This window comes from Cygnus atratus, chromosome 2 (genome assembly GCF_013377495.2).
Source record: "Cygnus atratus isolate AKBS03 ecotype Queensland, Australia chromosome 2, CAtr_DNAZoo_HiC_assembly, whole genome shotgun sequence".
NCBI lineage: Eukaryota > Metazoa > Chordata > Aves > Anseriformes > Anatidae > Cygnus > Cygnus atratus.
This window is the reverse complement of record NC_066363.1, coordinates 1,566,217-1,583,230: the sequence shown is the minus strand read 5'-3', so window position 1 is coordinate 1,583,230 and position 17,014 is coordinate 1,566,217. Positions and strand designations below refer to the sequence as shown.

At 40.2% G+C, this 17,014-nt stretch overlaps 1 protein-coding gene across 2 annotated transcripts in view; it reads right to left on the bottom strand.

The window, feature by feature from the left end:
• Positions 1–16,799, bottom strand: part of MYL3 (myosin light chain 3) — a 151,995-nt gene extending 135,196 nt beyond the window's left edge. Inside the window, exons 1-2 of one of the 2 annotated variants that reach the window (XM_035554383.2) lie at positions 16,658–16,799; positions 15,963–16,097 (exon numbers count right to left, since the gene is read on the bottom strand). In XM_035554383.2, coding sequence (XP_035410276.1) covers positions 15,963–15,992 — 30 coding nt within the window. In that variant the 5' untranslated portion in view covers positions 15,993–16,097; positions 16,658–16,799. Of the gene's footprint in view, positions 1–15,962; positions 16,315–16,657 lie in introns of those variants that run through there. The other variant, XM_035554382.2, reaches the window with a different exon arrangement.
• Positions 16,800–17,014: the final 215 nt, after the last annotated feature.

Here is a 17,014-nt window from a genome sequence, read left to right as displayed (position 1 = left end):
TCATCAGGCAACATAAATTTTGGTCAATTGCTGCCAGCTGCTTCACATCTTATTTTACTAACATAAATGGAGAGTTATTTATCTGACTTTAAGTACATTCTTGATCCCTGCAGAGGAGGGTGCAGAAGAGCCCAGCCTCCAGCTCAGCAGACCCAGATGTAAATCCTTGTCACATCTCTGGATCTCTTTGTGCCACTGTCTTTGATCAGTCTTATCTACCTGTGCAGACACAGTCAAGAGAAAGACACAGGTCAGGATTTTCTGAGATATTTGAAGCTTTCAAGATGTCATTGAAATAACATGGCTATCTCCTCTGTTCTAGTGGAGCTGGACATGTAACTGGCTTTGAGAATGTCTTCTCTGTTCCCATTTTGACCATGTTTTTACTGATAGAATTGAAAGAGTGTGCGCATAAATCCATTTATCTACCCACCTATGCTACCTGCCTATCAGCCTGTAACAGAGGACTCTTGAGAACACCAATTTGTGATATTAGTGCAGTCTCAGCACTAATTTATATAGCTTTTATTATGAATTTCAATTTTTCCAGACATACAAAAAACTTGAGAACAGCATGCTTCCGGTTCTCTATTGATTATTCCCATCCTTATCTGCTTTACCCTGTCTCTATTGTCCAGGACTAGAAATATGCCCCCAAAAAGGGAGAAAAACCTGATGCATTAAAGGACTTCGTTGCGTATCTCTGCAAGAGAACCTGGAATGCATCAAAAAGGTGGTCTTGAGGGATAAGAACCTCTGACGTGGCTGTATACTACAGCCAGTTTATATGGCTCATGTTAGATCAGAGAAGCCGTGAGGCAAAAACTAAATAAGTGTCAGAATTCGTTTTGTCCAAATCAATAGCTAAGATTCACCACACCTCACTTTAGAAAGCAATACTGGGATTCAGCTCCAGATTCATGCATCGTGACCATGGATCATTGCTACTCTTTTTATTGTCAGTGGTGGGAAACTAGCTCTTCTAGGTGTGATTTACCTGATCTATGCTATGCTTTATGAATATGTGAGTGGAAAAAAAATAAAGAAAGAAAGAAACAAAATAAACAGAAACAACAACAAAAGAAACTATAGCACCAGATCATGTGAAGGGATGGAGTCATGCTGGAATAACTGAGCCAAGTGGCAAACTTACTACTGGGAATGTTTTGCTTGAAAGATTCTCTTCTCACTAATACATTTGAAAAGTTGTCCAAAGTATTGAGAAATTGGAGGAAGGCAGAACTGTTGGTAGTTCTGTGAATTATGAAACCACCACCCACAGGAAATATGAGTTGCATTTTATATTTATTCTGAGAATGGACCATTTTGTGATACTGTGGCTGGTTCTCAGTATTCTAGATGAATTCCTGTCTAGGTTTTCATGTTACAGGATGCCCATTAAAATAGCATTTATAGTTCAATTAAGAAAAAAAGTACCTCTATTAATTTTTAAACTACTTTCCACCACCCCCTACCCCTTCCAACAAGATTTTTTTAAAAGCTGCTTTACTGCAAGAATAGTTAAACTTTAGCTGTGAAAGAGAACTGAACAGCAGTTCATCTGGGAAAAGCCAAATGTAAAATAAAATACTGTAGCAATGAATATGTCACATTCCTTATTAAGGTGTCTGGAATTGGCAGTGCTTCTCCAGGTCAGATTTTGCCAAGAGAGGGTCTTTTTAGAGGGGTCTGATCCACTTCCATTCTACTTCTCTGTGTCACACTTTGCGTATTCCAGACAAGTACATTTGCTTATGGCTTCTGAATATTCAGCAACATTGGCTGGATGTTCATCCTGTGTTCTGCGGGACCATTGGTACTGGTTGCATGAAGATCCATGTGTAGACCAGGTCCAACACACCTTAAATGCAGCAGCCTCTCTGGTGCATATACCCATATTTCTGCAAAGATTTTCAGAGATGGAACTACAGGAATCCTAGGTGCCCTTTCCAATGCTATGTGATTAGGACAGGACAGTATGGTTATATATTCACCCCCTTCTTTAAATCAGGTTGCAACCACACCTACTGTTATGAATATCTACAGCAGTAAAATTTGATTGCACTGAACTTGAAAAACACACCTTACTTCTTTTTCCAGTGCCAGTAAATGTGGGATTCACTATACCTTCCTTTGAGCAAGCTAGAAGTTAAACATCCAATCTAACCATGGCAAACTCTGAAGTGAACTTTGCATTCATTTCAGTCCAACTAAACGTTTCCAATTAATGTGAAAGAGTATTTTCAGAGTCTTCATTTACGACAAAAATAAAAATAAAAAAATTTAATCTTTGTTTCATCTGAACCAGATCTGTTTTGGTTTTAGTTTCTTATTTTGCCTTGAAATCAAAACGTTAAGTTTTGAACCACTCTAACTACAGTATCTCTTAATACTGTATTCAGCCTTTGTTTACCAGTCATTTTCAAATGTGACCAGCCACCCTGCTTTGTAAGGCACTACTTTAAAAAGTAAGGTTTCCTACTGCAGAAATATTCAGCTCAGGATCTAATCTTTCCTGTTTTCTCTTTTTGAAATGTCTTGTGTTGCAATCTGTCTACCACAGGATCATTAGAAGTGACATTACCTCATTTCAGTTCCATTCATGTTCCTTGTTCCTGTAATAGCTTGGCTGCTACCAAATGTTGAGAATATTTCTTTATTCACATTGGCAGCAAGCTATATAAGGCAAAACCAATGTTGCGTGATGTATACAAGCCTTATTATTGCAGCAGATGGATATTCAAAATATTTTTACGTATTCAATGGCTTTGGCTAGAGCAGAGGTTTCTTGTGTTTCTTCTGGAAGATGCCAGGAATTGTGCAGGATCATGAGTTCAGTGCCAGTTTGACAATTTTAGAAAGAAAACTTGCACATCACTGGATGGCTTCTGTTCTAGCTTCAGCCTTAAGAGAGTTCATGGTATTTTTCTTCTGGTACACAGGGCAACACTGCCTTGGACTGGCAAGAACCACCTCACACCTCAGCTGAATTGTCATGTTTAGTTTCACGTTATGCAGTTCAAGGAGCTTGTGTACAAAGGAGAAAGAAAATTACATGATCAGAGAGTCACTGAATGATCTGGATTTGCTCAACATTCCGAAGAGAAAACTGAAAGTTTCTTTGCACCTGTCTTTAAATATCAGTTTCCAAAGCCCAATCTTATGGAGAGTTTGACTCTTTTTTTCCTTTTGCTGAGTAATTTATATCAAATTTTTCTCTCCTTGCAGCTTAATATCCTCAAATCTCATTGACAAATGTGCCTCTTTGAGATTACCTGTCCTGAGTTACCTGTCCAAACTTCTTGCTGCCTTCCCCAGAAAAAAAAAATCTGCTCAATGGAGTTGGCATCAGCTGTGATCCTCCAGTGAGCCAAATACTCAATGAAATACTAAAACCAGTGAGGTTCCCCATACACCGGAGTATTTGGAGTCCCAATTTTCCACAGACTGTTTACTTTTCTCTTCTAGCTGCCCAGGAGATCCAATTGTCTTTCACAGGAAGCTTAGATTTCTTTGATGCACTTAGGTCTTTGCTGTGTTTTCAGATGAGCTCAGGATCTGCACAAAGATCCCCTTCACTCCCTTTTCCATCTCTCTTTCTTTTCTTTCTCTATCTTCTCCTCTGAGTAATCTGGCCCTAAAAAAATAAATTCCCATTAGGTTGAGTTCATTGTCATTCTTGCTTTTTACAGGCAAAGTAATTCCTTTAAGCTTATACAGCAACAAGTTGTCTGTAATTCTCCAATATTTCAATTCCAACCTTACCAGTATAGAAAGAACAGCACACACAGTCTGGTCACCAGAACAGGAATGAAAATGGTTGATGAAGCAAATTCGAGATTATCCTGGAATAGCCAAGGCATGGTGCTAGGACTGAAACACGATGTGCTGAGCAAATCCTACCAGGAGAAAATAAATGCAAGATTCGCATGGTCTAATTTTGCAGGGTACTGAGCATGTTTAGCTCTCACTGAAAGCAATGGGAAAGTAGCTGTATCTTGACGTCTCATACGAATGAGCCTGCTACAATTCTCTGCTGACAAAAACTCAGCAAAACCCTGTCATCTTGATTCAGTAGCTACATGCAATTTCTAGCTGGTGTCTCTTTTGAGACATTATTCTGGAGTATGCATGCACTGTGATCAGTCTACTGACTCCAATTTTATGTTTATGAAAACTAGAATTAGAACCAGAATAAAAAGGTCTTTATAATATGGGAGCTGTTGATAAAACCTCCACAGACTGCCAGGTTGCACTGGCAGAAAGAGCTTCATTGAAGTCAGTGGAGCATTTCCAAATGACTCTAGTTAAGCAGATGGTTCTGCTACTGGATCTCCTTTCAAAGATCATTTCATTCTTGGGAGAAAAAATGATCTTCTTGAAGGAAAACTCCGGAATATGCAATATTTAGCTGCAGTCAAAGACAAGAGAGTATATTACTCTGGACTTCTCAAGCTTTGTCTGGATTTCTCTGGATTTTAGTGTATTTTTGTCTTCGTTTCACTTGTATTTGCAAAATTATTTAAGAAACGTTTGCTGTGCTTGCAACTTCGTTTAAATTCTGATGACCCTTGTCTAATTTGTCCTAGCCACAATGGGAAAATTACCTACTGGCCAGGTGTTCATTGACTCCCCTGTGGTTTAGGGTTTGTATTAGTAAATCATCTATTTTAAGGTGTTTTTTAACTCAAAGTTTGCTTACATTTTCAGATCTGTGTGCCTTCAGCCTAAAAGTAACCATTCCATATACATGGAAGAACGAAGGAATGAATCATTCTATGAATATTTTTAGGACAATCAGAAAAATGTATTATCAGTAAACTTCTTGAAATATATGAAAAGCAATCCTTACTGAACTATGCCTAGGGGGGAAGAAACACACAGACAACATTGCACTCTTCAGGTGAACACCTTGGCGAGCCGATCATTTGCTGTAATGGTACATGGAAAAGAGAAGCACAAGAAAGGGATAAATAGTAGAAAGTTGGTGTATAATAATATAACTGTAGTTGTATTATTAACAAGAATTAGGAGAAAATAGGTAATTTTGACTGTGTTAGAATCATTGTAACTGAACTAAAAATAACTGCTTGTTTCCTTTAACAAGGTTAAAACACTGCATGGAATGACAATCGGAATAAATTTTCATTATCCATGTTTTCTTGGTAGTCCATGACAAAAGGGGTCCCCTAACAAAAGGGCAATAGGACAGCAGGATGAGTAGGGGAGCATCTGGTGAAGTCTGGATGGAGCTTGCTAAGCTCAGGCTTCGCAGAATGGGTGTGTGAACAGAGAGCAGCTCATTGAAGAAGACATCCAGCAAATTCCAGCTGAGCCGGAGTCCTTGTTCTTGCACAGCCTGCCCTCACTGCTACTAGAAAGACTGGAAAACACTTCTGAGGTAAATTTCACTCCATGCTTTCTTTCTACAGCTTATTTTTACAATTATCCTTCAATTAATGCAACTAGTGTAACAGAGGAGTTGTTTAGATTTGAAATAACACAAGCCCTCCAGATGGTCTTTACACACTAGCGAACATGACAAAGGAAGTTTCCCTTTCTGTGATGCCAAAATGATGAGATAAACATTTTCTTCTTTGACTTTCTGGATTTTTTGCCTCAAGGGTGTTGGCATACATTTTAGAGAAGGTTTCCAATAGAAGGGTTATGTTGCTGCAATCCCAATGTTTTGGGGTTTGTTAGGGCCGGGAGGTGCAAGGGATGAGGGGGTGAGGGGGATGCTAATTAAAAAGATAAAACATGATACATAGCCTTCCCAAATGTGCCAAGATTTTATGATCACAGCTGGTCAGAGTGCATGCTTTATGAGCCCACAATGTGCTTGACATTGTGCAAGGCGTATCTGCCAGCAGAGAAACTGCTTATTACAACTAACAGATCACAGTTCAGCTCCAGCAGTTGACCTCTACATTTTGGGCCAAAGGGACTGAAAGCAGCTTCTCTAACAGGCTGAATTTTCCATTAAAATATAATAACGCTGGGGAAGTTTTCCTTGGTGTTTGTGAATGGCAAAGAGCTTGGCACTCCGATGCATCTTTGAGAAAGAAGTTCAAAGCAAGTGTTGATCCAGTAGGGACTTTAAGCAGGGAGGATAATGCTCTTAAGTCAAGCAGAAAGCAGGGCTAACAGCCATCATGGAGCAAGGAGTGGAGAGCAGGGATAAGGTGACCTTGTGTCCTCAGTCCTCATCACCTCCATCCCACCCTCCAAACTCTCCTCTGCCCCCTGACTGGCAGGTATTGCACACACCCATCCTTTAGCTCACACACAGAACTGTTCATCCTCATGCCAAAGGTAAAGGAAGGAGGATGTGATTGTCTTTCCCAGCTTCCTTTGTAAATCTGCACATTTTGAGACCCAAAGGGCCCTTGCAATGGTTGCTGTCCTCCAAAGGGGGCCTGGAGCTAAGCCCCGTGCAACCTGCTCATCCCTCCTGTGGGGTCCCACAGATATTGCAAAGCCTCCTGCCTCAGGGCTCAGGTGATCAAGACAGAGTTCTTTCCAAATGAAAAGAAAATAGAAAAGAACTGTATTTTAAAAAGTTTTTAAGGAGATTGCCTCAATCCCCTTAAATGGATTTCCACTGAACCTTTGTTTTTTTCACCCTTGTCTGTACAATCAGAGTAGGAGCACGGAGGAAAGTATTTCAGTTCTGCATGATTAACCTGCATTTAAAGAGAAGAAAAAAAAATCCCTGGGGCATTAGCCATTACCATATTCGTGGTAGGAGTTTGCTGACTGTTAACTGCTTCTTGCCTTTGGGACCTGTAGCTAATAACAGACCATCCATTCATTCATTTCTGATAAGGCAAGTGAGCTCTTTCTTTTCCATCCTGCTCAGCAGGGAAGAGGACGCTGTGGGCCATAAACTTCCTAGCATTTCACAAGTACCCCGGGATTTGGAAACTGCTTGTCATAATATTGTAACAGCTTTGCAGCTAAGGCAGCCCGGGCAGTAGTCACAACACTGCAGATGCTGGCCAGACAGAAACACATGCTGATGATATCGGTCAAACAACTATTTGTAATATTGCCTGAAATTGCAACCTGCATATATGGTTCTTTGCTTTACAGCTAAGACAAGTTACAATCTGACAGCAAGGAGCTGGAAAAAAATCAAACAATAATAATAAAATTAAAATATTAAAAAAATAGACAAAAAAAAAAAATTGCCAGTACTGGTGGAAAGCACAAGCTTAAGAAAAGCTTGCAGGTCACTATGGCAGTGCACTGATTATTCTACAAGCTTGCTATGCAATACCCAGGACTGCAGTGGGAGTGATTCTCAGTGAATGCAGTCAGAAGTCATACTCCGAAACGTCTTGTACAACCCTGTCCTTCAACTCATCTCAGTAGAATTTGCCATTTAATGTCAGACACAAAACCTGTCTCACAGACCCACAAACTATCACAGACTCACAAGTTGAGGTGAATTTCATGCTGATGCTACTGGTGGTAGCAACCATTTAGGCATGCTCTCTCAGCTCCCCTGGATGACAGAGGATGAAAATAGTAGTTTTAGTACATGCTATTCTAACTTGGCAGTTGGACTTGAAGATCTTTGTAGGTCATTTCCAACTGAACTATTGTATTCCACTCTACTCTACTTTACTCTACTCTACTGTGCTCTCCTCTGCTCTGCTGTGCTCTGCTCTGTTCTGTTCTGTTCTGTTCTCCTCTAACTTGTATTGAATTGCAATCCCAGAAGAATACAGACTGGAAGAACTCATTGAGAGCATCCCTGCGGAGAGAGACTTGGGGATTCTGGTGGACAAAAGGCTCAACATGAGCCAGCAGTGCGTGCTTGCAGCCTAGAAGGGCAACTGCATCCAGGGCTGCATCAACAGGAGTGGGAAGCAGGTCAATGGAGGTGATTGTCCCCCTCTACTCTGCCCTCTTGAGGCCCCACCTGGAGTGCTGCGTCCAGGTCTGGAGCCCCCAGCACAAGAAAGATGTGAAGCTGTTAGAGGGAGTCCAGAAGATGCTCAGAGGGCTGGAGCAGAAAGGCTGAGAGAGCTGGGGATGGTCAGCCTGGAGAAGAGAAGGCTCCAGGGTGACCTCATTGCAGCTTTTCAATACTTAAAGAGGGCTTATAAAAAAGATGGAGGACTCTTTACTCAGGTAGATAATACTAGGACAAGGGGGAATGGTCTTAAAATTTTTTAAAAAAAGGATAGATTTAGATTAGACATTAGGAGGAAATTCTTCACTGTAAGGGTAGTGAGGCACTGGAAGAGGTTGCCCAGAGAAGTTGTGGATGCCCCGTCCCTGGAGGTTGGATGGGGCTTTGGGCAACCTTATCTAGTGGGTGGCATCCCTGCCTATGGTAGAAGGGTTGGAACAAGATGATCTTTAAGATCCCTTCAAACCCAAGCCATTCTATGATTCCATGATTCTGTGATTTTATGATGCTATTAATTTGGCACATGGAAAGAACATGGACACCACCAAACTCAATTCAGTTGATTTATGGTAAAGGACCACTTGAAGTTCTAGTGACCATGTATCTAATGGTTCAGGCAGCCTCCCACAACATTTACTTCAGAGAAGGGGCAACAGTCCTTGGATTTGAGGAGCTCTGGTATGTCTCCCAGAAAACAGAACCCCTTAGCTGCCTAGAAGGGTGGCTTATGCACAGAAACAGGACAGTTGATGTATTTTCCCTAAACCAGTGGTGATTTCACTACAAATTGCATTTTACCTGAAGTGCAAGCCCATACATTTTGAAATGGCCTCACAGGTGAAGGTTCATTATAATCCAAACCAAGACACACTGTGTGCTCTCCTTCCTTCGAACTCAATGAACTAAGGTGGATGGAAAAACAGTTTCTTTTTTTTATCAGCTTTCAGTGTTTGGCTTCCCCAGGGTTACCCTACGGTGGTATGGGAGTGGGGTGAAAAGGGACAAGGGTTGCTGCAATAAAGTCACATGCTATCTCCTCATCTCTACATCTCTGCTAATGACTTTTTCATAAAGTTGAACTTCAAAGGAGAATCATGTTTGAAGGTCTAAACCAGGCCTGCTCTTTGGTATGCAGTGCCCTTTCTAGTGGCTAAAACTGGTCTCTGCTTTCATCTCTTTTTAACAGTCTCGGCTGAGTTTTTAAACACGTCATTTTCTGAGGTTTCTTTCTTGTCCACAAGGGGAGGCCGATTGGACTAGCTGACTCAACACTCTCACTCCCGGAGCACAGTTCTGGTGACTGAAATTTGGTGTCTGCTGCTATTTGAAGACCCCTTAAGTCTCAGCTTGAGAAAATATCTCTGATAATAACAAAATAGGATCCATCTAAAGGAAAGAAAATTCTAAAGCATCCATAGAAGATCTTCTACATCATTTCCAAAAGACTGAAAATCACTATTATTTTATTCTTCTTAACATCATTATGCAAAAAGCCTGTCAAGAGACTCTGGAGCTATGTATCCTACAACACAGTTTGTTTACTCAAATTATCAGCTTATGTTAGCCAGGACTTTTTTTTTCCCCTGTAAGATATCAAATCCTGTTTCCTAGAAAATTAGGTTAGAAGGGACCCTCAGAGATCTCATGGTCATCACTAAATGAAGGCCAAGTCTGTTAAACCATTCCCACTGTTTCTAACTCTCTATTACTAAAAGCCTCCAGGGACAGAAGCTATGTACTCCTCTCCAGATGATCAGTTTTGTCATTTCATTATCTTTTTGTTAGAAACCTTTCCTGGTCTTCAATCCAAATCACTTTTATTTCAGCTAAAGTCTTTGGTCCTTTGTTCATGTTGCGAAATGTGGTGCTGGGATAATTTCAAACACATAATTCAAATGTTTGTATCGCTTTCTATCTGCAAACAAAAATGAGACTTACAGAAAGCTTGCTCAGTCCAAAAATGTTCATATGTTCATATTTTGATATGAACGTCATCACATCAATACTACACTACAGGAAAAAAATAAAATAAATAAAAAACAAATATCAGCTTAGTGACCTTAAGATTTCTAAGGATAATCTGTCAATATATAGCATGTTAAATTATATCACCTAAACAATTTTATATCTTCCTTATACAGGCAGTAAGCATTCATTTATGTTTAAGGTAAGTCTCCAGATAAGATAAAACTGGTTTGGAATACACTCCAGGCTCTTCTTCTTCCCTTCCCTTCCCTTCCCTTCCCTTCCCTTCCCTTCCCTTCCCTTCCCTTCCCTTCCCTTCCCTTCCCTTCCCTTCCCTTCCCTTCCCTTCCCTTCCCTTCCCTTCCCTTCCCTTCCCTTCCCTTCCCTTCTCCTTCTTCTAAAACAATGGACTTCATTATTAAACTAATTTCCTGGAAAAAAATAAAGTTTATGTCTTTTAGTTTGTTTCTCATTTGTTGGCAGGTTCTTTCCTTAATAATGTTGGAAATTTCCTGCCAATTTCAACTGAAAGGGGGCTGGGAGTCTCAGAAACACTGAGGTTCTTCACAGTTCATGACAACCAGTAGCTGAGCAGAGAAAAATGTATCAATCAGTGCCCACAGCAAGATGGATGGGTTGAATTCATTCATTATGCATATGTTTAGTAGTAAAACGTCTAGATGATCAGTTCGTAGGTACTGCCTCACCAGCTCGTACAGGCAAGCCATTCAGCATGGAAATAACTTGGACTAACCCACCACTGACTAACTCCTTCCTAATGTAAGTGTCATGGAAGATTTGGAGGAATGTTCAAACACAAGTCCTTAAGAAAGCAGCTTTGTTTCATCCTCTGAAATGCCTGTTTTACCTATGAAGTAACTTGGATGTTAACAACCAGTTTATCTCCCTGTTGTGGGTTAACCCCAGAAGCCAGTTAAGCACAACAGCTGCTCACTCACTTTGCCCCCTCCCTCCACCCTAATGGGATGAGAGAAAAGTAAAAGAGTAAATGCAAGAAAACTTGGGGATCCAGTTAAATATTTTTTTTAAATAAATGAACAAGTGGAAAAAGAAAGAAAACAAAACAAGTAATGCAAAGGTTGTAACTCATTACCTCCCATGGGTAGATTGATGGCCAGCCAGTTCCCAAGCAAAATGATGGCTAACCTCCCTAACCCTCCCTCCTCTCTGTTTTGCTGCTGAGCAAGATGGCATGGAATAACTTTTTGGTTAGTTTGGGTCATCTGCCTGGTTGTGTCCCCTCCCAGCTTCTTGCACACTCCCAGTCTATTTACTGGCAGGGGTCAGAGTTCAGAACAAACAAGGCCTTGATGATGTGCAAACACTAGCAATATTTTAGCTATTTTAGTGTGTTATCAGCATTGTTTTGGTCACAAATCTAAAACACAGCACCATACAGGCTGGTATAAAGAAAAATAACCCCATTCCAGTTAGACTCAGTGCATTTCCTTACCAGTAGTCATCAAAAAGTTAAATATGTTCCAATAGAATTACAACCTCCAGCAATGAAGAAGGATGTCAGCACCTTCAGAGGGTAAAATTTCCCCATATTAAAGTAAGTGCATAAGATGCTGGGGATGAAATGCAGTCTAATATATCTAGTAGCTGTTGAAGAAACTTGCATGGCTAGATGCTCACCTTGTCTGCAGCTAAAAATAGATAAATCATTTGCCTAAAGCCTATAAAAATTCTAAAGTCATTTAGCAGAGAAAAAAGTAATCCCCAAGTTAACCTCTCCCTCAGCCTTGTATTTACCTTGTATTTACCTTCCAATCATGCAGTGGTGACTCCTGTGCATTCTCCCTGCCCTCAAACAATTGACACATAAATAATCGAATTAGAGAATAATTCTGACTTTATACAAGTGTTACCAAGTCCTGCAGCTCCCACTGTTTTGGTCCTTCAGAGGGCATGGAATGGAAAGTTTTCTTTGCCTGGTGACTTGATGTTCATGGTGAGGAAGATGAGATGTCCAGGCAAATACACAAAAATCTGTTCTTCAGTGTAATGCAGATTCTTTGTTCTTTGGTTGAAATTTTCCACTGAACATTACACAAATACTTGTGTGTGCAACACAAACACTTTCTCTGTAGGTTGAAAAACACTTAGATTCTACCAGCAAAGGTGTATTTCTTGGGCTTCCCATTCTGTTGAAACATAAATTACACCACTGCCAAAGAGGTGGTCTCACCCTCCTTCTGCTCACCTGCCTGCTCATTCCTGACCCTCCATACCATGCCACTTGCATGTGGCAAGTAATGCCACCCGCATTTCTGAGACCAACATATACACTGCTTCAGGAAACCTCTTGTGTTAAAATAAGCCCAAGAAAATGTAATTACTTTTATTCTGTATCAGCTTTCCATCCTGGTTCAACACAATCTGCATAAGTGCGATGGCTTGGCCAAAAAGTTGGAACAGAAGGGCTTAGAGGGAAGTGTAATTGTGAGTTCATCTCTGCTGGTAACAAAGGCAGCCAATACTGACTTCGAAAACTATTGCAGAAAGCATTTCTTCATGGCAAGAGTGGTTTGACATTGGAACAGGCTGCCCAGGAATGCGGTAGAGCTGCCATCCATGAAGGTATCCAAGAGATGTGTGGACGTGGTCCTTAGGGATATGGTTTAGTGGTGGAATTTGTCATGTTATGTGATGGTTCGACTTGATGATATTTTGGGTCTTTTCCAACTTAAATGATTGTATGAATGCTTAGCATATAGGGACTTTAAGTAAATTGAGATTATGTCTATTAAGGCATTAATAATTCAGCTGCAATAGGCTGTCCACAGTGCTTGGATGAGTGACTTGGCTGTCCAACAGTGCTTATATACTGAATGACATGTAAAAAGAGATTGTACCGTGGCAAGAAGTCATTCTAAGGCAAACATGGCTTCCTTTTTGTGTGTGGCATACTGCTCAAATCTTTTTAGTTTTAATCTGCAAATAGGAGCCAAAGGAGCATCAGTCCAAGCCTGATAGTCCCACCTGAAGGCAGACAACTGTGCTGGGTGAAACAAAACATCTGGAGCTGTTCGCTCTTTGATGTAGGGGAAAAAAAAGAAAAAGAAAAAAAAAGAAAAAGAAAAAAAAAAAAAAGGAATCCAAATAACTGACTTAAACTTAACACCCTACTTGCATAGAGCTAAAATTCATTGACAACCTTATTCTAAGTCATCAGGCAAGGATTTAAGGGGTTTGGGATCACTTCCCAGCTCTATAACAGTCTGTTTTTATGGCCCCCATCAAGTCACTTAATTTCTCCATGATTCTGCTCACCATCTGTGAGCAAGACATTTTTTTGCCTGACTCATTTGCTAAGAAGCTAAACTCTTGGAGTAGGAGCCATAAATCTTACTATAACTGCAGTGTTGAGAAAAACACATTGTTCTCGGTGAGGTGCTGTTGTAACATAGTTCTCAGCTTTGTTAGAGCTTTCTTTAGTCTGAATGAATTTACTAGCAGGGTGTCAACAGCAAACCTGGTCATATCATACACTTTCTTCCCAGCCTCTACTGTTGTTATTTCCTATGTAAGCTTCAAGAAAGCAAAATAATAAATAAATAAGTAAATAGAAATCAGTGTCAAGAAATTCGGATATAGTCCAGAAAACTCTTTCTTCCCCTTTTACCTCTTTCTTTTGCCTTTCCCTTCCCTTCCCATTCCTTCTCTTCCCTCTTATAACAATCTCCTTGTCAGGGAATCCTTCTACATTTAAGTTTTCTCAAGAGTCTTCCAATAACATTTACTCATAACTTCCCTCTGTGTGACCTTGTGTTGCTGAAAGCAACATTGCGAAAGTTGGTGACCACTAACAAAAAATACTAAAAATGTGTATAAGCAAATTTTACTATAGGACTGGGATTTGGGGGTTCTTTAGTTTTGTTTGTTTGTTTGTTTTTAATAACATGTTTCTAAACTAGGATTTGTCCACTCACACTCAGCAGACCATAATGCAATGGCATAATTACAGTTTACTCATCCTACATAATAAATGAATCTTATTCAACTTTGGGACAGATGTAGATAAACAATTTCTTCTTTAAACAAAAGATAATGGAAAAAAAAGGCATTCTGTGGACATCAGAACTTACGACCTTTTGTTTCCTGCAGTTCCATCCTTACTGTTTCTTTGGTGAGGATTTCACTCTGCAACCTCTCCCTGGGGGTGGCTCTTTTCTGGAATTTTTCCTCTCCACAGAGCAACGTATTTCAGCAAAGCTTGCAGTAACTTGGTATTTACAGAACATTCATCCTTCTGTTAAATTTATTTAAAATTGAGCAACAGGTTCAAAAGTTACTGACACAGCGACTGAGAGCCCTGACAGACAGATAGACAAGGACAGGGGCAAAACAGATCTGCAGTAAAATTAAGTATAATATTATAAAATAACCATAATCACCTTGATTACTCTAATGTGGAAGGATAGAACTAAATATGATTAATACATATTTTTATTGCATTCATTAATGATCTAAGGAAATTTCCTTACTACTGCAAAACAGCAATATTTACCATGGCTTCCATAATTTCTTGTATTCATCAACAAAGTAATGGCCATAGAAGTCTTTCATCAGTGTATAAAGGTCCCCATTATCATTGGATTTCACTTATGGTACCTACTGTTTTATAGCAGCATCTCACCAGAGTAAATAAAATACAACTAGAAGTGCACAGCTTCCAAGACTGAATGCTGCATTTTGCTGAGATAGTGAAATGCAATACCAACTGCTAGATAGAAAACAGACATGCCAGGATTTGTATCACTTCATTTTAGCTATCTAGAAATTGCATATCTACTCTAAAGCAGTCATCCAGGCTCCCTCTAGAGTCCACGACGAGAGATCAGCTTCTCTAGAGAGCAGTTCAGCACAGAGTAGGGTAGGTCTCTGTGGTGAACAAATCCCTGTTACAATACCTACAAAACCGGTTAAGACTAGATGACAGTCAGAAATGATTAAATTTAAGTGATTTAAATCCTGCTTACTACAAGAGAAGTCTGTAAAGCCCTATAAAACAGATGTGTTACAAATATTGTGAAATCTAAGGTCAAGGAATCAATGATCTGTCCAGTCTATATTACCCAGCTTGTTGGACCCGTACCTTATTCAGGCAAGGGGAAAGAAATGGTTGGCACAACTACTTTGGATACCCAAGTAGTCAATCCAAATATGACATTCAGCAGTGAAAGCAGAGCATTTTCTGAATGCAGACCAGTGCCCTCGTCACAAAGCGGCCCATCCCTAGAAAATTAGAAGTCATGGAGATTCCTCTAAAATCATACAGCAACAGGAGATAAACTTATTTATATAAAGAGTAGGTTAAGAGTGGTGTCAGGATAGCATGCATGCCTTAGTCAATCCTGCCAGTGAGTTTCCTCTTTAAATAATGATTCACATTTACGACATGAATAGAGGTGTTCCTCTCAGGTAGGCTACAGAGAATGCCATGCTAGGTATTTAGGAACCATAATCTACCCAGAGTCTCCAGAACTAGAAAGTCTCTCTGATGAGTTTTGAGAAAATAAAGGCTTCATTGTCCACTATCACATAACAGCCTCAGCTTTGAGGAGGATGGATGATGTCCACATTAACTCACTGGGTTGACAAAATAGGCATTATGCTGGGATGTTCAACACAAATATTACAGAATAGTGGGGCTTTGCTTGTTTGTTTGTTTTTAATAGGGTTTTCTAATACGTAGTCATAGCTTTAAGAAACTGGGCTAAAAATTAGAGTAAATTAAAAGTGGTTTATAAAACAAAACAGACTTCATGGGAAGTGACACATGGGATTCATTGAAGTGAACATTGGTTGTCTAAAACGTTTTTCCTCTCTGCAGATGATGCAGACTACCTCAAAGGTTTCTCCAAAGAATGGTGCCTCACCAAGTCACCTTCTGGAAATGCCTGCCTCTCTCCACTGACCCTAGAGGGAGCCCAGAACACTCACTTCAACTGGACATATGTCAGGCATGTAACCATAGGTTAGGTAGCATAATCTAAGTGTTTGAGTAGCACCACATCAGTGAATGAAGTCCAAAAAGACTACTCACCTTGTTTCCTTTAATGCTGTTAACCAACATAATGTCTTCTTTTCCACTTTCAGGAATGCTGTGGCTGTCTCAGATCTGATCAGAGTCTTTTCAAAAGGTTTCCACTTGTGGTTGATTCCATGTGAAGAAATTACCCTATGCAAGGCCGATACCTTCACTTTTAGATGTCTGGCTGAATCTCATCTCTAATTTCAGCTGTCTTAATATGCAAGCTGAATCTCACCTGTAATAGCTGTCCTACAGGAAGTCTCACAGAAAGGGGTTTTCTTAGGTTTGGGGTTTAATGTCATTCAAATCCTAAACAAGGGGCTTAATATCTTGGCTATCATTTGTGTCCTAGGAAGATAAATGCATTATCCCTTTCTGCAGGCAAAGACTTGAGTAAACTGCTGCCAGACTCATTCAGTAGGTTGGTGGCAAATCTCTGCAGTCTCTGACTATAACTAAAACCACTATTCCTGAAAAAGTTCATTTGGGGTTCACTCCCCTGGGATGGGCAGAGACCATCTTTCTTATTGCAGCTGGAGCATAACCAGGGCCAATTTACACTTACTCAGTGACAAAACTCTTCCCTAGTTTGCACAGCACTTTTTCTTCCCCACCCCTCACCCACTCCCAGTGTCTCATCTCACACCCACAAAGGTTTATGGTCTGGCTGAGATGTTCTGCTTGACAGCCGCAGTTCCTGTACTCACCAGCTCAAACGAGACCTTGAGGCTGCCTCCTTGGATGCACTTGTGCGTGCCAGTGGACTCTACCCTCATGAAGGCAATGAAATGCAGATTTTCAGCAAACAGCACTTGGGCAACTGTCTTAGTGAATTGCTAGACACTGATTCACCTCTTCTGGAAATGGATTAGTTCCAACCAGTTGAATATCTCCAGGCAAAGCTCAGTTAAAAACTGCTGACATCTCACAAAAATGTTGGACCAACTTTCTATTTCAAGACTTCTGTCTATGTAGCATCCCCCCCACAGCCTGCTTTCTGTTTGTTGCTGTTTTTTTTTTTTTTCTTTTCCAAGGTTATTTGTTGGGAGCAAGGATCTTGATGT